Source organism: Polistes dominula, unplaced genomic scaffold, assembly GCF_049000335.1.
Source record: "Polistes dominula isolate Pdom_NZ unplaced genomic scaffold, Pdom_raw_medaka contig_79, whole genome shotgun sequence".
In the NCBI taxonomy this organism is placed as follows: domain Eukaryota; kingdom Metazoa; phylum Arthropoda; class Insecta; order Hymenoptera; family Vespidae; genus Polistes; species Polistes dominula.
The window spans coordinates 2,343,227-2,369,192 of NW_028300916.1; the positions used below are offsets into that span (position 1 = coordinate 2,343,227).

Sequence of the window (25,966 nt, forward strand, 5' to 3'; positions counted from 1 at the left end):
GTTAGACTTTGTACTCCGTTCGAAACACACGTGCGGGTAGAGAAAAGCGGCTCGGTACAGCACGGAGCCGAGTAGTGTGCCGCCCCGTGAAAAAGTTGCTTCGTCTATCGTGTCTATCCGTGCTCTCTTTTCTCTCTCTTTCTCTCTTTCTCTATTTATCTATCTTTCTGTCTGTCTATCTATCTATCTATCTATCTATCAATCATCAATCAATCTATTTAATCTGTCTTTATTGTAACATTTCGAAAATTAACAAAAAGAAAGAAAGAAAGAAAGAAAAAAAGAAATAAAGAAAAAAAAAAGTAAGTGGCGCGATCTCAGACAATCGAGTGGATTTATCCGTTAAAATTTAACAGTCGAGATTGGTGTTAATTTTGAAATATCGGTTTAAAAATTTAAATTAACTTTAACGTTAATTTGTCATCGACGAGGAATGGCACTGGGCGCTCAGATCGAGGCATCCGGGGAAAACGGGAGCGTGAAAATACCATTGCTGAACGGCACCGAGGATCAGAACGAAACCGGTTAGTGAAACTAGGAATTATATTTCATCGAGATAAGAGATAGACATGTGCCCGCCGGTAATATCTTAATACTTTAACTCTATTTAATTTTTATTTCGAGGTTAAACCTGTAATCATAGTGTGTCTCTTCTATAAAGGGCCTTGTTACGTAATATAACACGAATAGGACGATCATTTGGAATCGTTCGATTTATTATCACGAGTTTTCTGTCGACCTTTCGTAATATGTTTTTTAACTAAGCCGCATCTTCTTTCTCTTTCTTTCTTTCTTTCTGTCTCTTTCTCTCTCTTTCTTCTTCATTCTATCCTTCTTGCCGGGTCCTAGAGTTAAGTTATATAATCTCTCAAATTGCGCGAATCTCGCTCGTTCTGGAGTCATGTGAGCACCATGTAGAAAGAAAGAGAAGGAGAATAAGAGAATGAAAGAGAGAGAGAGAGAGAGAAAGAAAAAGAGAGAGAAGGAATCTAGCAGAAGACGCACCGAAACGCTACCTAGCAGACGAATTTACGCTTACTTAGTTTTTTTTTTCTATTTCTATTCTTTTCTTTTCTTTTCTTTAATTTTCCTTTTAGTCTATCATTATATTTTGGAACGTTAAAAAACACTTTCTTATTCATATTTACTATTTTTGTCTTACTGTTATTTACGTATAGATATATATATGTATATATATGCGTGTCTATAAATATATATGTAGAATATCCATCATAGTTGAAAACGATCTAATTTTCAACGTACGACGAATTCTCTTCTATGCGCCGCATTTATGCATCAGTTTGCAAATCTTTTAGAATCGATGCATCCATAATAAAGATATTTAATTATTTTACTTGAGATAATAATTAAATTTTCAATGAAAATATTTGAATATAACATTTAATGTTCTATATGATAATACTGACATGTTTTATTAACAACGATCATATATTAATATTATTATGCATTTTTTGTACAGTACAGAAGATTTAATTATTTTTCAGATTATTGTTAAAATATACATTTCTTTATTTATATATATATATAAATATAAATAATAAAATAAAAAATAATAATAATAATAATAATTAAATGATAATTATTTCTGTTATTTTATTCGTCCATTTTTATTATCCCCGCGAAAAATTGTTTAACCGCGCATTCGTTTAAAATTTCAAACGCACGATTAACGATACGATAAATAAAATATCGATAGTCTGTTTTTGATAGTTTGATGGAATTCGATTTGTTGTAGCAGCGATTCATCGAACGAGGGGATTCTTTTATGCTGACCCTTCACCTTTTTAACGCTCCTCATAGCTTGCAAGGAAAATACTCGTCGTCGTCGTTGGCCTGATAGTCGTGTCGACTCCTAGTAGAGTTAAGTTATAGAGTTCGTTTTTGTGATGGTAATAGCTTAGAGAATATAACGGCCATTGGTGGGTAAAGCCTTTGGTAGAAGAGACACACTGCGTGTATTTTAACTTTGAAAAAGTTGAATTTTTTACTTGTAGAAGTTGAAATACGGTGTCCCATAAATAAATAACAAAATTTGTTTTTAAATTAATTTCTACGTTTATTTATTACTTTCGTTATTAATTAATTCCATTTTTTACTTCATTATTTACATGAGAATATTTAAAAAAACGAAATATCAAATAAAACACTAGAAGAAGAACAAAAAAAAAAAAGAAAAGAATTTAAAATGCTCACTTTGTTGTTCTATTTAAATCATGATTCATTTTACAATAAAATATGTTTATTATCTTTCTTTATTTCTTTTTTTTGTTTTATTTTGTTTTAAATGCTTATAATTACTAAAGCATTTTTTTTTATTTTACTTTATTATCCATTGATCGTCGAGGTTATGCCATTTTTGCGAGCGCAACTGGTTATTTAAATAGTTTTATCGTTTAATACATGACAGGGAGATTTTCAAGCGTATAAATTACATTACGCAATTGAGGAGTTATCAAATCTAATAAGATTATAAAAGCAACGCACATTACTTCATTTTCCTTGAACATAACAACATGTGCAATCAAGAACATTATATATATATATATATATATATATATATATATATGTATTCTTGTTCATTTCTTTCTTTTGTTTTTTTGTTTTTCTGTTTTTTTTTTTTTCTATTCTTTTATATTTCTTTTTTCTCTTAGAAAATACATATGTATTTAGTTTCTTCTGTTAGAGGAAAAAAAGAGCAGACAGGAAAAGAGACACGTGCGAGTTAACGAACTACACACATACTACACATTGTTACTTTAAAAGATGGAACTACTACTACTACGTCAGTCAAACGACATAAGTGAAAATTCATATTTCTTTCTGTTTGATATTATTTTGTGTACGTAATATCAACGTATGTGCATTACTACTTTACTTCTTTTATTATCCTCTCTCTACACAATTGGAATTTTTTTATCTTAATTATGTACACGTATTATACGTCCAAATTATACGTACAATGTGCAAATAAGACAACTGATTATTCAAACGATAAAGGAAAAAAATATTTTTGAATTTTGATCAATTTCCAAAAATGCAAGCTATTTCCCGCTTTCCGTTAAAATTTAAAAAATAAAATAAAATATGTTTTTTATTTTATTTTATTTTATTTTATTTTATGTTATTTTTTTTTTTATTTAAGAAATATAAAGAATTAAAATTACAATACGTGCGTCACAATGTGAATTAATTTTTCTTTCGTTCATATGTTTCAAAAATACAATGGCGGATAATATAGAAAAAAAAAAAAATATTGATAAGAAGAGGTTATCGGTCTTGTCTTCTCTATTGAGCCATTAAAACAACGATTGTACTGTTTTCCCTCCGATATCTTCAATAATGTTTCTTTACCTTTCATTCGTTACACAAGCCCTTCTAATTAATTTTTATTCCGTTCTTTTTTTTTTTTTTTTATCTTTGGAAACAATCAATTTTTGTAGAACGCATGATGCAATAATGCTTAACATTTCGAATTGGTCACAGATGTCTTTTTTAACTTTTCGTCAAATGTTTTAGATTAAATCTAAATAAATTCGATTGTTGATTATGAAATTAGAAAATTTAAAAAATTAAAAAAAAAAGAAAAAAGAAAAGAAATTATTAATAATACAGCAAATATTGCAATTACGCAATATTATTGCATTTATGCGAGCTAAGAAAAACAAAGTAATAATTTTTGTTTTTAAATTATACGAAATGACTACGTTGCTCAAATCCGTTTAATTATTTTTTGTTGTTGTTCTTCTTCTTCGTCTTTTCTCTTCATTTCAATTATATCTTCATCCCTCTATGATTTTATTTATTTTTTTCTCCTTTCGCTTATCTTTTAGCGATAAAGTCAAAATTATACCTATGAATTAAAGATTTATTACCTGAGAAAATAAATAAAAATAATAAAGAATTGTAATCGCTTAGATAAGATGATTTTCTTTAGCGATAAAGTCGAAAAGTTTTGTCGAAGAATTTTATTTTTTGTTGAATTTATTTGGAATATTTCTAACTTTCGATATTTTTCGAAAGATAAAATATTCCAAATATATTTTTTGTTTGTTTGATGCGTTAAATATTCATAATAAAAATGTAAGATCGATGTCCGCTGTATAATCTATACAGATAGATATATTGCAAACATGGGATCGATAAAAATAGTACGACATTTGAGTGCGTACTATTTACATTGGTGTTTATTTATAAGCGCATTGGTAAATGCAAGTTGTGGTGGTACCAAGAAAACATCTACATGTTCATAACGAAATAATCAAAATATTTAATGACAGTAACATTTTGAAAATTAATGAAAGATCTAATGACTGATGGTAATTTCATCTTTTTATTATTATTATTATTATTATTATTTTTTTGTATTTCAGAAGTGAAGCAGAACGGTGAAGAAAGTGGTAGCACCAGTACAATTGCAGAAAATGTTGTAGAAAAGGGCGAGGTTGAAGCTACGAAGGAAGGGGAAAAAGAAAAGGATAAGAAGGAAGAAAAAGTTGATAAAGAGCAAGACAAGGATAAAGAACAAGACAAGGATAAAGAAAAAGATGGGGCAAATGAACAGGAAGTTGTTTATATCCAAGATATGGGATTTACTGTTAAAATCGTTAGCCCTGGCGCCGAGCCATTTGATATTCAGGTGTCTAGCATGGAATTGGTACAGGTATGATCATCATTTAATAACAAACAAACAAAAAAAAAACAATAATCACAAATTTATTTCCTATGTACAAAATCATTCATATATTTTAATAAATTTGTAGGAAATCCATCAATTACTTATGGATCGTGAGGACACTTGTCATCGTACCTGTTTTTCCCTTCAACTCGATGGTAACACGTTGGACAATTTTGCCGAGTTGAAAAATATTGAGGGCCTAAAAGAAGGTTCCGTTATTAAGGTCGTAGAAGAACCTTACACGATGCGAGAAGCTCGTATACATGTTCGACATGTTCGAGATTTATTGAAATCTGTAGATCCTACGGACGCTTACAATGGCGTTGAATGTAGTAGTCTATCGTTCCTAAACGTCGTTACCAATGGTGATATTCTTGAGAAAAAGAAAACTCGTGCGGATTCGGTCGATTGCACTCCACCGGATTACATTATACCTGGCTGTAAAGACAGGCCATTATTACCTTTGCAACCTCAAGCTAAAGAACAAAAATGTCCGCCGTGCCTAAAAGTGAGATCAATTTTTTAATATTATAGAATATTATTGTTAATCAATAATAATAATATTATTATTATTATTTAAATACAATGTATTATATCAATTACAAGGTGTTAACTACGTCCGGATGGAATCCACCTCCAGGTCACAGAAAATTACACGGTGATCTTCTATATTTACATGTTATAACTCTGGAAGACAAGCAGTATTATTTAACGGCCTGTGCTAGGGGTTTCTTTGTTAATCAATCAACAAAGGAGGTATTTAATCCAAAACCAGCAACGCCGAGTCATTTGTGCCATAGCTTGATAGAGTTGTTGAACCAATTAAGTCCAGCTTTTAAACGAGGCTTCGCTGCCATGCAAAGACGAAGAACCCAGAGACATCCTTTCGAAAGAGTCGCCACGCCCTATCAACTTTATGCATGGAGTGCTCCACAAACTGAGCACACTATTGACGCTATACGTGCCGAAGATAGTAAGTTCTAATCATAAATATGCAAATAGCTTTTAGAGTAATAATTATGATAAAATTAATTACAGTTTTTTATTACTGTATTTCTTTTTTTTTTTTTGTAACACTCTTTTATTACTTATTTATAGCTTTCTCATCCAAATTGGGTTACGAGGAACACATTCCAGGACAAACGCGAGATTGGAATGAAGAGTTGCAAACTACCAGAGAATTGCCTCGTAAAAATTTACCCGAGAGATTGTTAAGAGAACGTGCCATTTTTAAGGTTTATTTTTTGATTTGTTTAAATATTTTTTCTTTGAATATATCGTCGTATTATTTGATGGTATTATTAAATAAGTGTCTCTCTTTAGGTTCACAGTGATTTTGTCGCAGCAGCGACTCGAGGCGCGGTAGCCGTAATCGATGGCAACGTCATGGCCATAAATCCGGGCGAGGAAGCTAAGATGCAAATGTTTATTTGGAACAATATTTTTTTCTCTTTAGGCTTCGATGTACGAGATCATTACAAGGAACTTGGTGGTGATGCTGCCGCATTCGTTGCTCCTCGTAATGATTTGCAAGGGGTTAGAGTTTATGCTGCTGTTGATTTACTTGGACTCTATACTCTTGGCACTGTTGTTATAGATTATAGGTATGTTTTTAGAAATGAAAAGATTTTATATAAAAAGAATGTTTCATTTTGAGTCATTCTATTATTAATATTTGCAGAGGTTATCGTGTTACTGCTCAATCTATTATCCCAGGAATCTTAGAACGTGAACAAGAACAATCTGTTGTATATGGTTCTATAGATTTTGGGAAAACTGTTCTTACACACCCTAAATATATTGAATTGGTAGGCGTGACTGATAAATAAATCAAAATAAATTTTAATATCATTGTTTTATAAATAATACGTTTATTTTTACAGTTAAACAAAGCTGGACAGCAATTAAAAATATTGCCTCACAAAGTAATTAATGATACTGGAGAGGAAGTTGAGCTTTGTAGTAGCGTAGAATGTAAGGGTATCATTGGAAATGATTCTCGTCATTACGTTCTAGATTTACTCAGGACTTTCCCACCCGATGTTAATTTCTTAAAACGTAAGTTAACACTTACAAAGAGTACACTTATGTTATTAAGCAATTGCATATATTTTCTAAATATTACTTTATTTTTTTTTAGTGGAAGGAGTTGAGTTAAGTAAGGAAGCAAGAGCATTAGGTTTTCCGATTGAACATAAACATAAATTAGCTTGTCTTCGTCAAGAATTAATCGATTCCTTCGTCGAAGCTAGATACGTTCAATTTATTAGACATGCTGCCATTCATCTTCAACAACTCACGTCTGCACGAAAATCTCAGAAGGAAAAAGAATCTTCTTCAAAGGTAATACTATTTTCTAATTTTAGGTGTAACATTATGTAAATTATTCAATATATATCTAATCTAACAGAATGATCGATCATTTTAGGAAAATAAAAAAGATGAAACAACCGTTGTAGCTGTCGATAGTAACAAAGAAGTCTCAACCCAATCTTTGATGGAGGCCGATGAAGCGAAAAAAATTGTTGAAAGCATTACTGATTCTATAACAGGAGGTGAAAAACAAGAACGTATGTTCTTATTTAATTACCATCGATATTTTGAATATTACTCAAATTTTATTGTTTACTTTTTTCTTGTTTTTCTTTAAGTAGTTGAAGAAAGTACTAAGGAAATAGTTCGTAGAGCCGCAGCAGCTGTTGGAAGTTTACGAGATGCAGAATTTGATGTAAGATTTAACCCAGATGTTTTCTCACCTGGTGTACGCCATCCAGATCCTAATGGAGCTACTTTGAAGAAACAAAAGCAATTGGTCAAGGATGCTGCAGATTTTCTTTTAACCGTACAACTTCCAACTTTCGTGAGTTTATTTGGATATAATAGCAAAATTACAGTTTCGCATTTCCTACTCGTTAGTTTATTACAAATGAATTTTTTAAATTCTAGATTCGAGAATGTTTAGATCATACAGCTGCTGCCATGGATGGTAGCACTTTGATAGAAGCTTTGCATGGTAGAGGTATTAACGTTCGTTATCTTGGAAAATTAGCGGTTATGTTAGCTGCTGTACCACAGTTAAGATATCTCAATCGTATCGCTGTTTCCGAACTTATTTTACGATCGGCTAAACATATTTTTACATCTTATATGCAGGTGAATTGTCAAAATATTATTGATAGCAAAAACAATGTTTTTAATCTACTAACATTATTTTATTTTTTTTTATATTTCAGGGTACTGAATTAATGAGCCTTTCGGCAGCTATTAGTCATTTTTTAAATTGTTTACTATCTTCAGCACAAATCATACATCCTCAACAAAATCTTGAAGAAGTAAGTTACTGTAAAATATTTACACGATAAAAAATAAATTCTTCTGACGACAATAATTATTTTTATTTTCAGTTGCAAAGCAAAACGGCAAAAAGACGTAATAAAAGAAAGGGTAGAAATAATGGTCCACAACAGTCAGAAGTAGAATGGGCATCTTTGACGCCTAAATCACTTTGGCAACAAATTAAAGCAGATCTGAAGGGTTATTACGATTGGGAAACACCAACTCCGGAATCACTGGATTCTACGATCGAACATTTCCATTTGCAAAAGATATCCTTGCTTCGTGGTTTTTGTATAAAAACGGGTATTCAAATCTTACTTCGCGAATATAATTTTGAAAATAGAAATAGAGCCACTTTCTTTGAGGAAGATATTTTGAATATTTTCCCTGTTGTTAAACATATCAATCCTAGAGTGAGTACACGAATTAAAATTGACAAATTATCAAATGAATTATTTCAAGATAAATGAATACAAATAAATTGTTTCATATTTTTAATAGGCTAGCGATGCTTACAATTTTTATACAACTGGACAAAGTAAAATTCAGCAAGGTTATTTGAAAGATGGTTATGAATTAATTAGTGAAGCATTAAATTTGTTGAATAATGTTTATGGTGCTATGCATCCTGAAATTGCACAATGTCTTAGAATGCTTGCAAGGTTGAATTATATAATGGGTGATCATGGAGAGGCGTTAGCAACTCAACAAAAAGCTGTGCTCATGTCGGAAAGAGTTAATGGTATTGATCATCCATACACTATCACGGAATATGTAAGTATTTGAAATTGAATGAATATCTTTCTATAACAATATATTACTTAAGGATTGTTAGAAACTTATCTTTTATTTCTTTTTTTGTACTAGATTCATTTAGCTTTATATTCTTTCGCAAATGGTCAAGTATCAGTATCGTTACGACTATTGTATAGAGCACGTTATCTCGCATTATTAGTTTGCGGAGAAGATCATCCGGAAGTAGCTCTTCTCGATGTAAGTTTAAAATTATAATTATCTCTTAAGATAAAATATTATAGAATATAATTAAAATTTCACATAATAATTATATATATATATATATATTTTTTAATATACTTATAGAGCAACATTTCTTTAATATTACACGCCGTCGGGGAGTACGAATTATCGCTTAGATTTTTGGAGCATGCGTTGGATTTAAATCTTCGTTATCATGGTCCACGTTCATTAAAAGTAGCAGTGTCCTATCATCTCGTAGCAAGGACCCAATCATGTATGGGTGATTTCCGTGCAGCTTTAAATAATGAAAAAGAAACTTATGCAATTTACAAACAACAATTGGGTGAAGATCATGAAAAGACAAAAGAAAGTAGCGACTGTTTGAGACACCTCACTCAACAAGCTGTTGTTTTGCAAAAGAAGATGAACGAAATTTACACGGGAAAATCTGGTGTTACATTACCACCTATTCAAGTTCAACCACCTAGTATGGGTTCAGTTCTCGACATGTTGAACGTTATCAATGGAATTCTTTTTGTACAAATCAGTCAACAGGATATTGAAAATTTCAAAGCGGAAATAGAAAAACGACAGAAGGAACAAACACCAGACAATGAAAACAAAGCGATTGAACCCGCTGAAAGTAAGAAAAATGATAAAGAAAATCGAAAAGTTGAACAACCAAAGTCCGAAGGTAAAAAGTTAGAAGAGAATAAAACGGCAACGTTGGAACCAGTAATAACAGAAAGCTGAACTTTTTATGCACATGCACAGAGATAGAAAGATGAGTTAAGTAGTACCATTTTCAAATCCTAGTCTCTCTCTCTGATCATGCCAGCGTTTAATCCTTTGAATAAAAGGATAACGCTTATACGAACACACATATACGATTGGGATTAAAGTCGGAGTGGTGGGGCGCAGTGTCTTTGTAATAGGATTGTCAAATAGTGCATTATATTTGTTTATAGTGCTATAATAATGTTGGAACTTTTGCAGTGCAGTGTTTTAAAGTCGTAATTCAATAATGTGGAAAAGGAACGACGCATTTGGAAAAAAATAAAAATACAAAAATGAGAGATAAAAGGAAAAACAAACAAAAAAACAGAATAATTTTCATCGAGATCAAATCTGTGACGTTTGCTCTTTAAAAAAAGAAAAAAAAATAATAATAATAAAAATAAAAATGTTGCGGATTTTACTTATAATAATCCTTTAATGATATCATAATCACATACAATAAACGAATTGAATTGTTGTTTAAATGTAAATAACGTTCAAAAGATATCTTGTTCTCTTATATATATAAAAAAAGAAGAAAAAAAAAAGAAGAGAATTTATCGGTGTGGTTTGATATAAATATTAAAAAGAAGAAAAATTTCAAACGCGTAATCGAACCAAAAAATTCATTTTTGATTGAAGAGCAAGAAAAGAATTTTTCATAATAATTGCAAAACATTTTTCTAAGGCCTCGAATATTTATACTTTCATTATGGCAAAAACTTATATAGTAACATATTACATTATATTCACATACATACATACATACATACACCATAAACACGCTCGCGCACACGACTCGCAACTGCGTTAGATTTTGATCATTGTTGTTGATTTAATTTTGTCAAACTTTTAGTGTTATATTTGCGCATATACGAGAAGAGATCTTAAGACGACATTTGTTTCCTCTTTTTTTTTTTTTTTTTTTTTTTTTTTTTTTTTAAATGGACTGTGAACGTTTATCGACACTTTATTATTACATTGAAATTCTTTGTTTTCTCTTTTCTTTTTTTTTTTTTTATAGTTATAGATAGGATACATTATTAGTAACACATATATTTTAAAAAGTGATCATTTTGTGTCATAAAAATACACTTATATTGTTCATTATTCTTGTTACCAATGATAGAGAGAAATGTATAATGCCATTTTATGCTCATTAATCATGAAATGTTACTTTTTATTATTTAGATTTTCATGAAATTCACTTTAAGGGGCTTCCTGATCTTCGTTCCTTTTTTTATAAATCATTTATTTACAAAAAAAATATCGATCATTATAAATAATGCATTTGCCTTTTATTATGCATAGAAATAAATAATAATGGGGTGGGGGGGATGGATCTGGCATAATGGCACACTTAAAAATACATTATTACATTTGTAATCATCCACACATACACGCAGATGCAACTCATTAGTCAAATTACTGCTAGAGTAGCATTAGTTTAATGTAATCATTAATTATATCATAAGAGTAATACTAAGATATCAGTGATTAATACAAAGATGTTAATATTTTTTTTCTTCTTCTTCTTCTTCTTATTCTTCTGTATCACATTGATCGAAAATATTTGAATTTTAAAAAAGAAAAACAAAAATATATATCATATTTCAGCTTTGTTTTTAGAATTATTACGATTGAATCGGATTAGCTTCAACAATATTTAGAAATTAAATAATAAACCAAAACTGACTGTTTTAAATGCAATATAAATGATAAATATAAAAAATAGCCTTTTAGATGCATAAAGTGTTATGTTTATTATTAACAGTAGTGAAAGAACTGAATGATGAGTGATTTATTATTATAATCATGCCATAAGTTGTTTAAAAAAAAAAAAAAAAAAAAAAAACAAGAACACACAAGTTCATACACTTTACCTTTTTCCCCTCACCTGTCCGCCTACAAAATGTATAACACTGATTAAACGGAAACTGTATGATAAAGAAACATTAGTCTGTAAGTATTTGATTATATAAATAAAGTTAAATACTTGATTTAGACATATTTTTTGTATGCGCTGATAAAATTATTGTGTGAAATACGTTGTCTCTCATTGTTATATATACATAATAGTAAACAAATAATTTAACCGTTCTCGGTTACACTGTTTTCAGGTGCACCATTCTCAACTGACGAAATATCAACTTTCTTTTCTTCTTCTACTTCTTCTTCTTCTTCTTCTTCTCCATGTGCATTATTTAATTCACAGGAAGGATTTTTCTTTGTCTTTTTATATTTTCTGTTTCTCTTTTTATTCCCTTTAGTAGAACAAAATTGTTCAAAGTGTACTCGTACGTTTAATTTATTAATCAAGTATTGTCTCAATCTTTCCAATGCATTTTTCCCGCCAGTTCCACTTTCGAAAAATAAACAAATGTTAACATTGTTTTTATCAGGATTATTCGTATCTTTTAATACATGAAGAAACAAAACTGAAACCAAAAACGGATCTTCTTTATGATCGGATATTTCCGTATCTTTTTTAAAGACTGATTGCAGCATATCTTCATCTTTTATATCGGAAGATTGTATCGTTTCAACTTCAGATTCTGTATTATTAGTTTGTTCTGTAACTACAGTACTTTCTAGTTTGATTTTCTTGCAATCTTTATTAAGCCTTTCAGCTAAACGGCGTTTTCTGCGTGCATGGGTCCATGTGTCATTCCTTGCTGTGAGTTGACATACCCATTTAGCAGATTCCTTTTCTTTTATTCGATTCTTTTCTAGTTCTATTATATTCATCTATTTAAAAAGAAAAAAAAAAGAAAGGGAACTAAGTACAATCGTGTAACTAAAAATTGTATAATATTATATTACCTGTAATTCAGCTATTATCCTCTTTAACTCTGAAATAACGTCGTCGATAAGCTCATATTTATCTTCCATGGGAAATTGAATTTCTAAAGGATGACATTTTGTAAACATGTCTGTGATGTTGCTTTCTCTTATAACAGGTGCTCTTTTCAGATTGCATGTGTCCATTGACAAAAAAGACCACGCTAAACCCCACCTAAATAAATCAATTTGATAATACATCATTTATTTAATAGAATTCAAATAAAATATATTGTTTACCGTTTAGTATATCCTTGACAAAATTCTGTCAATGTAAAATTATTTATCCCATGTCTTTTTAAAAACTTAGGAAAGTAAAAAGAATTTTTTCTTTTTCCTAGCATAGTAGTATATATTTTAATCTTGTCACCTATCTGTATACTTTCTTCAATCATTCTTGTTACAAATAATGTCTCACCTCCCTCAACACTGAGTTCCTCGTTATTGCCAGTAGGAGCATTTCTTGGTGGTTGCTGTTTTATTACTTTATCCAAGTTACCTTGAGTCTCAAAGAATGGAGGATTACACATTGAGAAATGAAAATGTTCATTTTCATTTATCACCTTTTTGAAAATATTTTCTTTATCCACTTTGATAACTAAATCAATGAAAAGTTTGTTTGTAATATATGTTTCTATACTTCATCTTTTAAAACAATTAAAGGTATACCTTTTATCAGATTTTCTAAAGAATTATTCTTTACATTTTCTATTGCTGATTCTATACTCGTTTCATCAATATCTGTTCCAAACATAGAACAACCGTACATCTTTGCGAGTAACAAGGAATATATACAAACTGCTCCAGTTCCTATATGCAACATACTTTTCTATTAGTATTATTACAAAATTCATTAATTGTAATTATATTAATTATTTGTATTCTTTATACCGATATCAATCCCCTTAACATTGTTCATTTCTGTAAAAGAGGCATACGTCATCAAATCTTCAATCCATAAAACATAATTTAAACGTAAAGGTACTGTTGGTACTAATTTATTTGGTGGTATCTCTACGGTCAGATTAAAATCATGTTTTAATAATATTTTCGTTAGAACACGCAAAGTATCTTCATTTTTAAAATCAATATGCACTTTTCCTCGGAGATCCTAAAAACAAAATATACATAAGTATAATTGATTAATTACAATTAGATCATTTTAATATTCTTTTCTTACCGTAGTTGCAACTTTGCGAAATTCTGGATACAATAAAGCAAGTTGTTTAAAATCAGGATTCTCTTTATATATATTTCTAGGATGCATAACTTTATGCAATGCCATTATAAATATTTACTATTTCAACACGTGTGTAGAGTTTCTTAATTCCTGAAGATAACACAAATGATTCATTTGTAGAAACATGTACACAATGGGTGTGTACAATGTTTTAACTAAAAAACAACATAATTCATTATAAACATTGCATTATTTCTATTCAGTAAGATATAATAAGATTTTATCAAATTTTATCAATGAACATAGAATAACATAGAACATAAGATGTCAACTTTTCGTGTAAATGTACAAATGATGTACAATTTGATGTTATGTATCTAGACAAAAATAGATCAATGATATTGAAGTAGTATCTACGTCAAAAGTTGGTCAATGACGAAGATGCAAATGTGTTTTTAATGTGCACGTAAACGTGCGTACCGCGTGATATTTAATTCTTGCAGCGTGAACAACCCCGTGAACTTTTTTTATATAGATGCATATTGGTGTAATGCGCATGCGCGGGATTAAAGTACACCGCGCTTACAAGACCTCCTCTTGACGCATGCAACTGATGAAGACAATAATAATCACGCTTTAGTTGATAAATTTAATCGAGACATGAAACATCATTTAACGTCATTACGGTGATTCGATCCAAAATATGTATTGCACATTGGCAAGATGGTAATATTATTAAAATATTCGTTCTTTAAATATTCATCGTTTAAATGAAGTTGTTAATTGAACAAATTGTGATATATTAAAAAAAATGGTATTGACAGTTTTTGTAGGATAGATGCAGTGAGAGCTTTAAGTATGGGCGAAGTGTCCACTGCACTTCGACCCTTTTATTTTACTGTTCATCCAGACCTTTTTGGCCAATATCCCACACAAAGAGTAAGTTGAGAACAATGGATCCATTTATTCCTTTTATGTGTCACTCATATCTTCAAATAACGAAGATTGAATTTTCGAAAATTTATATAACACACTAATTTTAGATTGTACTGTGCATAATTTTATATAATATTTTTCTAAAATCTCATTAATATTATGTAAATGTTTCTTTCTTTTTTTTTTTTTTTTCAATTTAGACCGTAAATGAAAATTCTCTGAAACAATTAAGTTCGATCTTAGAAACTCTGCAACAACAAAGACCTATAAGACCAACGACATTGCCATTTTATTTACGTTCTAAGGATGAAAAAGATCTGAAAGCTGGAAAATTTACTTTAGTTAAAATAGAACTTAATGAAAAGGATTTAAAAAAGACTATACGTTCTATCTTAAAGACGTGTGATTTGCCAACGACATTTGTGGATAAAATAAAAGAGAAACCATCTAATAATCAATCACAAAATATGAAATATTGGCAGAGAAGAAATAGATCAGGAGAAACGATTGATTTTTCAGAATTGGAAGATGATCCTATTTATGCTTCGATCATAATGAAAAGAAAAATAAATATTGAGCCGGATACATTAAAGTAAGAAATAATAATTTATTAAAATCATTCAATACATTTCTATCAAAAACGTTAATTGAATATATTTTAATTAGAGCGTATCTTGAAAAACACATTAACGAAGTACATGTAAAGTTAGAAGCATGTAAATCGGTAAGAGAAGAGGTCAGAAAATTGGAGAAGACCTTATGTTCAGATTTAGGTTTGAAAAATATAATGTGGGATTGTGGTTGGAATATTGCTCATTATAGAGGTTGTTTATTAGCTTTTCGAGCATTAGTGGAACATCATCCAGAACCAATGGAGATTTTGCAAGACAGAACATTGATATTTGCCAATGACACCGGAATAAATTTGGAAGGAAACGTAATGTTAAATTCTGGTGAAGTTAGACATAATTGGCTCGACGTAAGAATTGTTGTTGTTGTTTATATTGTATATGTAACTTTTCATTATTACTTATATTATTATTATTATTATTTTTGTAGTTAATCAAAAATGTTCAGAAGTATGATACCATATTACAAAGATTGCCAGCTTTTGAAAAGGCGGTATCAACGGTTCTGCTTGATATTAAAGTTGGAAGACGGTGCGTAATACATCACATTTATTGAGTGACGGTAAGGCTCAGGGTACTCTATATGTGCAGGAAATTCATGCCTAAAGTAATGGCTGGTCAGTACGAACGTCAACTTCGACAACTTACTACAACACTGTCCGATTATCGAGGAAGGAGACGTTATCCGAATGCTTGGCCAGCAAATTTGTCTGCTTATGAAATAGTAATAGAAGCGTTAGTAATTCAAAAATTAATAGTATCTAAAAAAATAATGAAACAATTAATAACATAGTAGTTACTTATCATTTTTAGTGAAGCAGGTCCCTTAATGCTTTCTCCAACTGGACAATTTATCGTACCATCATCTTGTCCAAGTTTCCTGTTGGTCAGTTTTATTACAGAAAATTTAACAGAAGCTACCAAGAGATTACATCATTATAACAAGTAAGATAAACATATTATTCTGTCTTTTTATTATTATTATTCATTTATTCAATGAATTAATTATTTAAATTACAAGCATGCATAATTGTTTTCTAGCATAAAACACATTGAACGAGAACTTCATGAAACAGTAATTAAAGAATTAGGCTTGGTTACTTTTAATAAAGATGATAGTATTACACCAGATCTGATGATACAATGCTGCGAACGATTATTGACGCACAAAATAACATTAGCTCCTTTATTGGACGGAGTTATGCTTTGGGTGACTCATTATTATTCTATTATGAGCGATGGTGTATTATGTATACCGTGGGATTGGAAACTTTAATTGAATTTAAAAAAAATAATAGAAAATAATGTCAATTTATATTAATGTAATTTTTAGCTGCATTGATTCAACTTTGTACTCAAATCTATATACTAGGCAGGCTTCGTAGATTAAAAATATCTGTACATATATTGTAATTATTTAAATAAGAATATGCGCGAATCTCTTTTCTTTAGTATATATATATATAATTATTAATCAGAAATTTTTCATAATCTTTATGTTAAAGTAATAGCACAATATTAAAATTATACATTTTTATATTTAAATAATTAAAATATTATTTGTAATACTTCACACATTATATTTGTATTATTGTATCGATCAATCGTTTTGTTGACTTATCGTAAGTATATGAGGGCGCCACAAGACTGATGATACATAACCTTAAATTTAAAAATTATTTAACATAATATGTAACCGATAACTTGATCTATCAGTGTAAGTGTATGTTTGTTCTGGAAATGTTTATTTTTTATTGTCATTGATATATTTACGTAATGACGATGATGATGGAGAATTTAGAAAATATTAATCCAAAATTATATAAAAAAGTAGAGGATAGACAAATCACGGCTGCTGAGAAAGACGAAGATATCGTTGATGCATTTGATGAAAGAGAAGTTTTTGGTTATTATTATTATTATTATTATTATTATTATTATTATTATTATTATTATTATTATTATTTGTTATATGAAAAGTTTATTGACAATTTAGTTTAATTAAGTTCTATTGTAGATATTATCAGAAATATCAATGATCCTGAACATCCTTTAACGTTAGAAGAATTACACGTTGTTGAAGAAAATCTTATAAAGGTAAGTCAATAATTATACACTGTTATTATTTATTTTTCTGAAATAATTGTAAGATCATAATTTTGTAGGTTAACGATGCAGAAAATACAATTGATGTTAAATTTACACCAACGATACCTCATTGTAGTATGGCAACTATAATTGGCCTTACGATAAGAGTACAATTATTAAGAGCCTTACCGCCTAGATTTAAAGTTTCTGTACAGATAACTCCTGGTACTCATGTATCAGAAGAATCACTTAATAAACAATTAGCGGATAAGGAACGAGTAGCTGCTGCACTTGAAAATTCACATATAGTTGAAGTTATTAATCAATGTGTTTCCGATCTTAAATATTAAAAATAATAGTACGTTTTGAGATTATATTTTTTGAGATATTAAATAAATAAGTTAGCGTTAATTGAGAATGTATAAATAAAATGAATACTTGGATTTTTAATGACTATTTATAAATAAGATTATATATATATAAATAATACTCAAGTTTTTCTAAATTTTTACAACAATTATTTCAATAAGTGAAATATTATTTATTTATTTATTTACTTTTAGTCATTATTTTAGGTTGTAACTTTTGCTTAGTTGGATCATATGAATATGTTTTAATTATGGGACCCCTTCCAGCTCTGTTAAATTGGACCGCATCTGCGTTGTCTCTGTCAGCAATCTGCTTTGTTATACTCATATTTTGCCAAGCTGATAGAACATATACAAAATATAGTTAAAATTAAATTTCAATAGATGATATATATTACTAACTAGTAAAACACATTACTACTTACATTCTTTAACTCCTTTAATAAATCCTTTCCTTGCAATTATATCATTAGGTTTGTGTTTTACTATCTCTGGCAAATTAAACACTTTCCTCATATATTTAGTTCTTAACATAGAAGTTTGAATTAAAGAATAAAAGTTGGACATCACCCAGTAAACTAATACAGCCTGCAATTAGATACCAATTAAATGGATTGTTATTTATAAAATGATTAAAAAAAGTATTTGATAAAGTATATAATATTAGAAAATACTTACAGAAGAAAATTGTGTTGCAAAAGGTAATGAAATTAATGGTATAGCACGCAAAACATATCTCAATGATCCCATTGACGAAGCTGCTGCTGTATCTGTTCCAACTTCAATGGTAATGGCTAATGTAACGGATGTTATTATAGGTAATATATAATAAGGATCTACTGCAGTCAAGTCTGTAAACCACCACAGACCACCAGTTTGAAGACTTTGGACTGGTAAATCGGCCATTCTTCTTAAGCCCAAGACAAAACAGAGAAATAAAGGACCCTAGGAAATATCATCATAAATTAAAGTAAGTTTGTTTCATTTTCTAATTTTTATCTCATTGAAAAGAATAAATATTATTACATATATAAAATCTTGTAATTTGAATGATACTAGAATAACTTTTTACAATTATCAACTATATTATACCTGTACAAGCATAGGACCCATAGATTTCCAAGGACCCAATCCTTTATCTTTCATGTATTGATATAATTCATTCGCATATAAAGCACCTAAAAAAAGGAAAAATACAAAATTATTTCTATAATTATTTTTTCAATCTAATTAATTAATTATTAATTTCAGTTCGCGTACTATTATAGTGATCTCCGCTCAGTCTTGCCTCTGACAATTTTTCTTGCAATTTGGTAATTTGAGGATAATATATACTCATTAGGGCTGCATATCTTTGTGATTTTATTACCAAAGGAAACATGCATGTTCTAACAATTACAGTTCCTGAAAATATTAATTTTTTTTGGTTTTAATTTCAAAGAAAATTAAGTATAGAAGAAGAGAGTGGAGAATGATTTGTTAATTTACCTAAAACTATTGTACCCCACCAAGGTAAATCCAAATGAATATGCATCCATTCTAATGAACTTTGAAGAAGACCAATAGGACTGTATCCACCTAATCCTAAACTTGAAAATGCTATTTCGCCATTAGGATGTATTTTTTGAACAACTTCAACAACCTCTTCTACAGGCATAGGTGGTATATCTAAAAATGAATGAATGAATGAATGTATGAAGATATAAATCAAGTTTGAAATCATTTATATAATATATTATCAATTACCTGGTATTTCAAATAATTCATCCACTTTAGTGTTGTTGTTAGTCGCATGATTCGTCCAATCAATTCGAATTAATTCTGGTTCTTGTTTCACATTATTTACAACTGTTTCGTTTGTACTTGCATAACGTACAAAAAAGGCATTTAAAATGTGAGATTTAGAACGATTCGAATCAAAATGACATACATCTTTTGAAATTGTATGTCTAGTTCTTCGTACAAGGTGAATTGATCTGCATGTAGTATTATACTGTAAGAACAAAGTTTAACAATGAAATAATTATCATTCTTAACCTATAATATTTTGATAAAAAAAGTACAGATCTTTACCTGTACAGTGTTTAACTTTAATATCGATCTGCAACAATTATTCACAGAGATTCGCAACATTTTTTTTTTAGTTTATTTTATATTAATTCAATTTGGTATAGTTAAAAAAAAGAATACTTTTTTTCATACTTTTTTATCCTATCAAATACAAATCATGTATTTGTATTTTCATCATTCATGTGTTATTAGCGGTAGCGTGTTTGAGAACGTGATACCAAGTTTCGTCGTTGGATGACGCCACTTGTTCATTTTTTTTGGATATCTTACCATTCTACCGTGATACGATATTTCGTCGTTGGATGACGCCACTTGTGCATTTTTTTGATATCTTACCGTTTTACCGTAAGAGGAAATTCTATGATTTTATTTGTTAATTAACATTTAAATTAATATAAACTTTTTTTTTTTAACGGTATTCAACTATTTAGAGTATAATTAATTTGTATAATTTAAAAAAAAAAAAGTAGAAAAATATATAGGGGGTTGTTGTGTACATCATTTCAAAATCTTTAGTTGAATGTTAATGACATAATTTTACATCAATGAATATTACATTTTAATCTTTCATTTGTTAATTTAATTTTACTTAATTGCTAAATGTTTAGTTTTATTAAAATTATTTATATTAAACTTGTTAAATTGTTATATTATAAAAAAAACAAGTATAACTATATTAATATGTATATTAGTTCTTTTTAATCAAATCTAATATAATTTGTAATTAAATATAAAATATAAAATATTTATAAAATAAATTATTAAAAATATTGTAATATTTAATTATATTTAAATATTTTATAAATGTAAAATATTATAATTATAAAAAATAATAATATAAAAAAACGGAATATCTCGTAAAACGTGTATTGCATAATATAATAAATATAAAATATTTATAACATAAAATATTAAAAATATTGTAATATTTAATTACATTTAAATATTTTATAAATATAAAATATTTTCAATATAAAAAATAATACATAATATATAAAGAAAAACGAAATATCTCGTAAAACGTGTATTGCATAATACAATGTGTTAAAAAAAGAATAAAATATGTATTAAATATTTCACAGAGAGACAAAAATTGAATTGAAAATTGATGAAGATTACGCCATTGGTGGTAGTAGTAGTAGTTTGTAATTGGGCGAAGAAGAGTCACGTGATCGAATCTACTGCAATGACATTCAGTTTAGGCTTTGGGACGTGGGTCATTAAGCGAGACCTACTATTAAAGTACCCTCTCGTACCTTCTTTTCTGCTTCTACAGTTTCTCTCTCTTCTTTTCCTGAACGTGTAACTCCCCCTCACTCTTTTCTCACTCCCTTTATTCTCTTATATTTTTTTTCTCTTTCCATCCCTCTCTATCTCTATCTCTATCTCTCTCTCTCTCTTTTTCACCTTTACTCTCATTCTTTCTCTTTTACTCTTATTAGAGAAGCGGCGTTGTTGATTTAAGGTGATAATACCTGCCTGCAAGAGATTTTACAATGAAAAAAAAAAAAAAAGAAAAAAAAAGAAAAAGAAAAAAAAACGTATAAAAAGGAAAATCAGAAGACGGGCCGCTTATAATTACAGATTCGCATTGTCCGAAAACCCTCCTTCTCCCTCCCCTCCTCTTTTCCTCCTCCTCCTTCTCCAATTTCCCTTCATCTCAGCCCTTTTAACCACTGTGCTTCGGTAATGCCTGTCAGTCAGTCAGTCAGTCTCGGTCTTCTTCTTTATTTATTTATTTTTTTATTATTATTATTATTATTATTATTATTTCTTTTTCTTTCTTTTTCTTTCTCTTTCGGTTTTGTTCCTTTTTTTTTTTCATCGTCTCGATATAATTCGATAACTGGACGCTTCTTTTTCTTCTTCTTCTTCTTCTTCTTTGGTCCTCTGCGCTAACACGACAAGGTGAATTAATACCTAACCTCGAAAACAAGCTTAAAGTTATTCTTAAAAATTATTTAATGCTTTGTTAGGTTGTTTTTTTTTTTTTTTAATTTATTCTTGATCCTTGTTTGATCGGTTGCGGTAATAGGATTTTATTATTATTTTTTTTTAATCGTCATGTTTTATTTTAAGAAGACTCTAAATCGTTGACAAATCTTATCGTAGACATATCACACATGTCGTTGATGAATATTATTGTATTAAATCATTGAATGATTTTATTTTAAGAAGATTTTAAATCGTTGAACAATTTTATAATAGAAAATCATTGAATGATTTTATTTTATGATACGCACATTAGAAAAATCATTGATCAAATGTTTCGTAGATATTTTCGAAATGATTTTGAGTTACCGTTTTATTCATAAATCACCTATTATTGATTTTCAATTAAATCTTAAATAAGATCGAATGTGAATTATTTTGATTATTAATAAAATTAACTCCGCCTAGTTATTATCTAGATACCTAGATAATATCTAGCTGGTCCCAAGCCCAGATAAAGGAGGAGGGTTCGAGGGAAAGGTTAGCAATCTACCCTCGGTAAAAAAAAGAAAATTATCGCTTTCAGAACTTTTTCATTGATATTTTGAAATAATTGTACAAATTTTACATTCATTCATTTTTTTTTTCAATACAAATTGAATAAGAAATCAATGATTTATATAACTAGTAACAAAGTATTAAATGTTACGTTCTATCGATAGTAAAATAAATATGAACGTTCAATGAATAATAAATTTGATGATTGATTTGTATTGAAATGAACGTTCATGTTTCAACTGCTCGTATAACAGCAGGTATACTCACCGACAATATATTGGCATAGGTGAAAGGGTTGAGGTAACTACACAATTCAATTTCTCTTATTTATTAAAATAATTAATAAATCCTAGATAATAATCCTAGATAATACTTTTAATTACTGAATCAATATAATTGTAGATGTGCATTCATCATTCGAATCATTTTAATCTTATTATTATGTAATATATATATATATATATATATATATATATATATATATATATATATATATATGTATATAATTTAATTTAATTATATTAATAATAATAATTAATATATTATATATTATATAATATATTATTATATTAAATATAATATATTATATTATATTTAATATATTATATAATATTAATATAATATTTTATATTTTATTATAATATATTATTTATTATAATTACTAATACTAATTTGTATAATTACTAAAATATTATTTATTATAATTATAATATTATATAATAATAATATAAATATTGTATAATATTATATATTAATATTATAATAATATTAATATATAATAGAAGAAGAAGTTTATTTTTCAGGTATACCCCTTTAGGGTGTTTACCCCGAAGGCCCTCCCTACATGTTCGTTCCCCTTGATAATATACTTAATTCTAATATTAATATATAATATATTAAATTAATATTTTATGTTATATTAATTTATATATTATTATTATATAATAATTAATATATATATTCATTATGAAATATTTCAATCGTTATCATTATCGTTTAGTAAAAATATAACCCAACACTTTGACTTGATGTCCTTGTCACTCTAATTCGGTGACAATCAACGTAAGTCTTGCTGTCAAACGCATATGCGCTTTTCGCACATCAAACCAATTCATGGTCATTTATTTACAAGAATACAAAGAGATCCCAGTGGAAGTAATGTTTACATATACCTTTTCCTCTTGTTTGTCGTTTCTACGATAGGGTGAAAGTAAAAATACAGGAAGTACTTTTAGAAATACTAGTATTTTATTATTATCAACGTTACCAGAAACATTATATTCAATCCTGATACATTACTTTCTCTCATTATTTGTATTTTTATAAGAAAAATATATTTTGTACAAAAGAATAATGTGCAATGAAACTTGTGTGACATTGTGTGTCACTTGTGTGTGAAAAGAAGTCAAGAAATAATATCAATGACGAATGACGCGAAATGCGATGATATATTCGAACTCACTAACTGTATATGCTCATCGTCAGCATAAACCTAGCTATTTCTATTGTATATAGGAAATAGCGAGAACTATAGGAGGGTGTTCACGCGATTCCGAGACTATTATAAGCGCGAGGTTTAGATCGACACGTGTCACGATGGGTAATAAATTGGCATCATTTGACATTACGAACGTGGCCCTTTTCATGAAGTCCCTTTTAGAAGTACATAATCCTCTCATCGATTTGTCCACAATTTGTAGTTAGTGAGTTCTTAAGTAATACCCTGTATATATACTAAAGTCATTAAAATTTTGTATCCCTTTCTTGTAAAAATATTTTAATTATATTAATCAAACTTACAACATTTTCGAAAGATCTTAGTTAATAAAATGAAAATAAAATGTGCAAATATATTTGTAATCCTATATTACGACAAATAGCGTAAAAAGTTTTTTTTTTTTGATAGAAAAACAGGGTGGTACCAACTTGAAAGGTATAGTAAAAAACAAAAAACAAAAGAAAAAAATCCTATTCCTGGTCGCATTAGCGGTAGGTTTGTAAGTTACCCCGCTAACTGGTGTAAGACACGAGGACGTAACGCGTGGCTTCTCTCTATGGGGGGGCTACACGCACCGTTGGGGGTGTTCGTTATGTTCGCGAGTCCTTTGAAGGGGTCACGTGGCCGCGGCATGCCACCGGCTTGTACCCCCTTACCCCACCCTTATACCCGATATCGTATTTGTACAACACGCACTCCGTACTGGGGGCATCCATTATTGCAATACGCCTGTTTGTGTGTTTAGCGAATGGCTTTGTACAAATGTTGGTACGCATATATATATATATAGGAACCGATTTTTTCAGTTGGTGTTTCCACCCTCTCCTGTTTCTATCTACCCTACCCCCACCACTCATCGAAAGTCCTCTTCTTGTCGAGTTTTTTCACACACTTGTCCTGGTATAGTTCGAATTGTCGGGAGTAGTATTATTGTACTTCGAAACAATGAGAAATGAGAACTCAACTCGCCTTCCGTGGATGGGATTTTTTTTATTTCTTTCTTCTTTTCAAGAGAGAAAGAGAGAAAGAGAATAATAAGTAGAAGGTGGGGGTGGAGTTCTAGGAGGAAGAGAGGTGATAGGTAGGTTGGTAGAAGCAGCAGCAGCAGCAGCAGCAGCAGCAGTAGTAGTTTTGTTTCGTTTCGATGGATCACGTGGGAAACGTCATGATTTTTTTTTTTTCTCTCGATTCTCTTAATAGAACAAGAGAATAAATCTAAAGCCGATGATCACTATATTGTTGTGGGATACAATCTTTTTCAACCTTTTCAACCAAGAGTCTCGATCTCGACTACTGTTCTTTTAATTGACTCGTAAATTTATCCTTCTATTGTTTAGATGCATATATAAAACAATGTTTATGGGTGTCATACTTCTTTTTCAAAGATTTCATTTGTTAATACAATCATGTATGACAACTTTATCATAGAATCTTATGGATTATCAAGGTCAGAATTTTTGTTAAACGTTGTCAGTCAAAATTCGTTTATTTTGAAAGTTGTGCTACAAGTGTAAAACAAGAATACAACAAAAAATGAGATATCACGTAATTTATGCTTAAACTTAGTGTCAACTTTTGATTTATAATAACTCGTTAGTATTTTAACCCTTATCAGGAATCAGGCACAGGTCTCCAATGACAATGATATTTCGGTGTATTGCACGTCAGTCACGTGAAATGACAATTAACACATTCGTGGCTGGCATATTTTTTCCTTTTTTAATACTGGATGGGTACAGGCAAAAATAACGAATTAATTAAATTTATATTTAAATAATAAAATATAATTATTTTTAAATATTATATTGAAATAATTAAATATAAATTTGTACAATTTAAAATGACGTGAATCACGTCAGCGGCAACTAGGAATAGAACTTGAAAAGACGTGAATTCCCGTCAGCGGTCGCGAATGTGTTAACATATGTATAATTGCATAGAAAATGATTATAATATAAAAATTGACATGCATAATAACGACATTACTTTCCGGTCATCCTAATATTATAATCCGAAAAGAGAATATGGTATAATTAATCAGAAACGTCCGATCAAGTTATAAGAGATTGAAAATAAAGA

At 29.2% G+C, this 25,966-nt stretch overlaps 5 protein-coding genes across 9 annotated transcripts; 3 read left to right on the forward strand and 2 right to left on the reverse strand.

The window, feature by feature from the left end:
* The first annotated feature begins 18 nt into the window (after nucleotides 1-18).
* clu (clustered mitochondria protein homolog) lies at nucleotides 19-11,655 on the forward strand. The gene is made up of 17 exons (XM_015335718.2): nucleotides 19-524; nucleotides 4,392-4,681; nucleotides 4,782-5,204; nucleotides 5,303-5,669; nucleotides 5,795-5,931; nucleotides 6,020-6,300; nucleotides 6,378-6,504; nucleotides 6,580-6,754; nucleotides 6,837-7,039; nucleotides 7,125-7,266; nucleotides 7,351-7,556; nucleotides 7,643-7,849; nucleotides 7,930-8,028; nucleotides 8,101-8,445; nucleotides 8,534-8,806; nucleotides 8,900-9,025; nucleotides 9,134-11,655. Exons 1-17 carry the CDS (start codon nucleotides 434-436, stop codon nucleotides 9,761-9,763), a joined length of 4,122 nt encoding a protein of 1,373 aa, XP_015191204.1. The 5' UTR covers nucleotides 19-433; the 3' UTR covers nucleotides 9,764-11,655.
* On the reverse strand, nucleotides 10,466-14,425 carry LOC107074358 (uncharacterized). Of its 3 annotated transcripts, none has more exons than XM_089170789.1 (7): nucleotides 14,289-14,425; nucleotides 13,809-14,023; nucleotides 13,520-13,739; nucleotides 13,298-13,438; nucleotides 12,869-13,226; nucleotides 12,611-12,803; nucleotides 10,466-12,535 (listed from the first exon to the last, which is right to left on the reverse strand). In XM_089170789.1, the coding sequence occupies exons 2-7, from the start codon at nucleotides 13,911-13,913 to the stop codon at nucleotides 11,879-11,881; spliced, it is 1,674 nt and encodes a 557-aa protein (XP_089026915.1). In that variant the 5' UTR covers nucleotides 13,914-14,023; nucleotides 14,289-14,425; the 3' UTR covers nucleotides 10,466-11,878. The 3 variants fall into 3 exon arrangements, with proteins under 3 accessions (XP_089026915.1, XP_089026916.1, XP_015191202.2); XM_089170790.1 differs by lacking the exon at nucleotides 14,289-14,425 and having other exon boundaries at nucleotides 12,869-12,965; nucleotides 13,047-13,226; nucleotides 13,809-14,282; XM_015335716.2 differs by lacking the exon at nucleotides 14,289-14,425 and having other exon boundaries at nucleotides 13,809-14,282.
* LOC107074355 (T-cell activation inhibitor, mitochondrial) lies at nucleotides 14,397-16,948 on the forward strand. Of its 2 annotated transcripts, none has more exons than XM_015335710.2 (8): nucleotides 14,397-14,534; nucleotides 14,633-14,747; nucleotides 14,945-15,336; nucleotides 15,411-15,723; nucleotides 15,804-15,904; nucleotides 15,947-16,108; nucleotides 16,187-16,318; nucleotides 16,415-16,948. In XM_015335710.2, the coding sequence occupies exons 1-8, from the start codon at nucleotides 14,512-14,514 to the stop codon at nucleotides 16,647-16,649; spliced, it is 1,473 nt and encodes a 490-aa protein (XP_015191196.1). In that variant the 5' UTR covers nucleotides 14,397-14,511; the 3' UTR covers nucleotides 16,650-16,948. The 2 variants fall into 2 exon arrangements, with proteins under 2 accessions (XP_015191196.1, XP_015191197.1); XM_015335711.2 differs by having other exon boundaries at nucleotides 15,965-16,108.
* A 53-nt stretch (nucleotides 16,949-17,001) lies between these two features.
* galla-2 (MIP18 family protein galla-2) lies at nucleotides 17,002-18,239 on the forward strand. Of its 2 annotated transcripts, XM_015335715.2 has the most exons (4): nucleotides 17,002-17,279; nucleotides 17,391-17,470; nucleotides 17,539-17,819; nucleotides 18,037-18,239. In XM_015335715.2, the coding sequence occupies exons 1-3, from the start codon at nucleotides 17,150-17,152 to the stop codon at nucleotides 17,809-17,811; spliced, it is 483 nt and encodes a 160-aa protein (XP_015191201.1). In that variant the 5' UTR covers nucleotides 17,002-17,149; the 3' UTR covers nucleotides 17,812-17,819; nucleotides 18,037-18,239. The 2 variants fall into 2 exon arrangements, with proteins under 2 accessions (XP_015191201.1, XP_015191200.1); XM_015335714.2 differs by lacking the exon at nucleotides 18,037-18,239 and having other exon boundaries at nucleotides 17,539-17,904.
* Nucleotides 17,900-20,070, reverse strand: OXA1L (OXA1L mitochondrial inner membrane protein). Its single transcript, XM_015335712.2, has 8 exons — nucleotides 19,903-20,070; nucleotides 19,576-19,822; nucleotides 19,318-19,497; nucleotides 19,090-19,233; nucleotides 18,922-19,007; nucleotides 18,508-18,774; nucleotides 18,255-18,417; nucleotides 17,900-18,168 (listed from the first exon to the last, which is right to left on the reverse strand). The coding sequence occupies exons 1-8, from the start codon at nucleotides 19,960-19,962 to the stop codon at nucleotides 18,011-18,013; spliced, it is 1,305 nt and encodes a 434-aa protein (XP_015191198.1). The 5' UTR covers nucleotides 19,963-20,070; the 3' UTR covers nucleotides 17,900-18,010.
* Nucleotides 20,071-25,966: the final 5,896 nt, after the last annotated feature.

Bases quoted from the DNA above. Each gene is read 5' to 3' on its own strand.
- LOC107074358 (XM_089170789.1), bottom strand. From the start codon at position 13,913: ATGGCATTGCATAAAGTTATGCATCCTAGAAATATATATAAAGAGAAT. The intron at 13,740-13,808 runs GTAAGAAAAGAA...TTTTGTTTTTAG, and splicing joins TTCGCAAAGTTGCAACTACG to GATCTCCGAGGAAAAGTGCA. The intron at 12,804-12,868 runs GTAAACAATATA...TGATTTATTTAG, and splicing joins TGTCAAGGATATACTAAACG to GTGGGGTTTAGCGTGGTCTT.
- OXA1L (XM_015335712.2), bottom strand. From the start codon at position 19,962: ATGTTGCGAATCTCTGTGAATAATTGTTGCAGATCGATATTAAAGTTA. The intron at 19,498-19,575 runs GTAATTGATAAT...ATTCATTTTTAG, and splicing joins TGAATTATTTGAAATACCAG to ATATACCACCTATGCCTGTA. The intron at 19,234-19,317 runs GTAAATTAACAA...TAATATTTTCAG, and splicing joins GTGGGGTACAATAGTTTTAG to GAACTGTAATTGTTAGAACA.
- galla-2 (XM_015335715.2), top strand. From the start codon at position 17,150: ATGACGATGATGATGGAGAATTTAGAAAATATTAATCCAAAATTATAT. The intron at 17,280-17,390 runs GTTATTATTATT...GTTCTATTGTAG, and splicing joins TGATGAAAGAGAAGTTTTTG to ATATTATCAGAAATATCAAT. The intron at 17,471-17,538 runs GTAAGTCAATAA...ATAATTTTGTAG, and splicing joins TTGAAGAAAATCTTATAAAG to GTTAACGATGCAGAAAATAC.
- clu (XM_015335718.2), top strand. From the start codon at position 434: ATGGCACTGGGCGCTCAGATCGAGGCATCCGGGGAAAACGGGAGCGTG. The intron at 7,267-7,350 runs GTATGTTCTTAT...TTCTTTAAGTAG, and splicing joins AGGAGGTGAAAAACAAGAAC to TTGAAGAAAGTACTAAGGAA. The intron at 9,026-9,133 runs GTAAGTTTAAAA...ATATACTTATAG, and splicing joins CGGAAGTAGCTCTTCTCGAT to AGCAACATTTCTTTAATATT.
- LOC107074355 (XM_015335710.2), top strand. From the start codon at position 14,512: ATGTATTGCACATTGGCAAGATG. The intron at 15,337-15,410 runs GTAAGAAATAAT...TATTTTAATTAG, and splicing joins ATTGAGCCGGATACATTAAA to AGCGTATCTTGAAAAACACA. The intron at 15,905-15,946 runs GTGCGTAATACA...GGTAAGGCTCAG, and splicing joins GATATTAAAGTTGGAAGACG to GGTACTCTATATGTGCAGGA.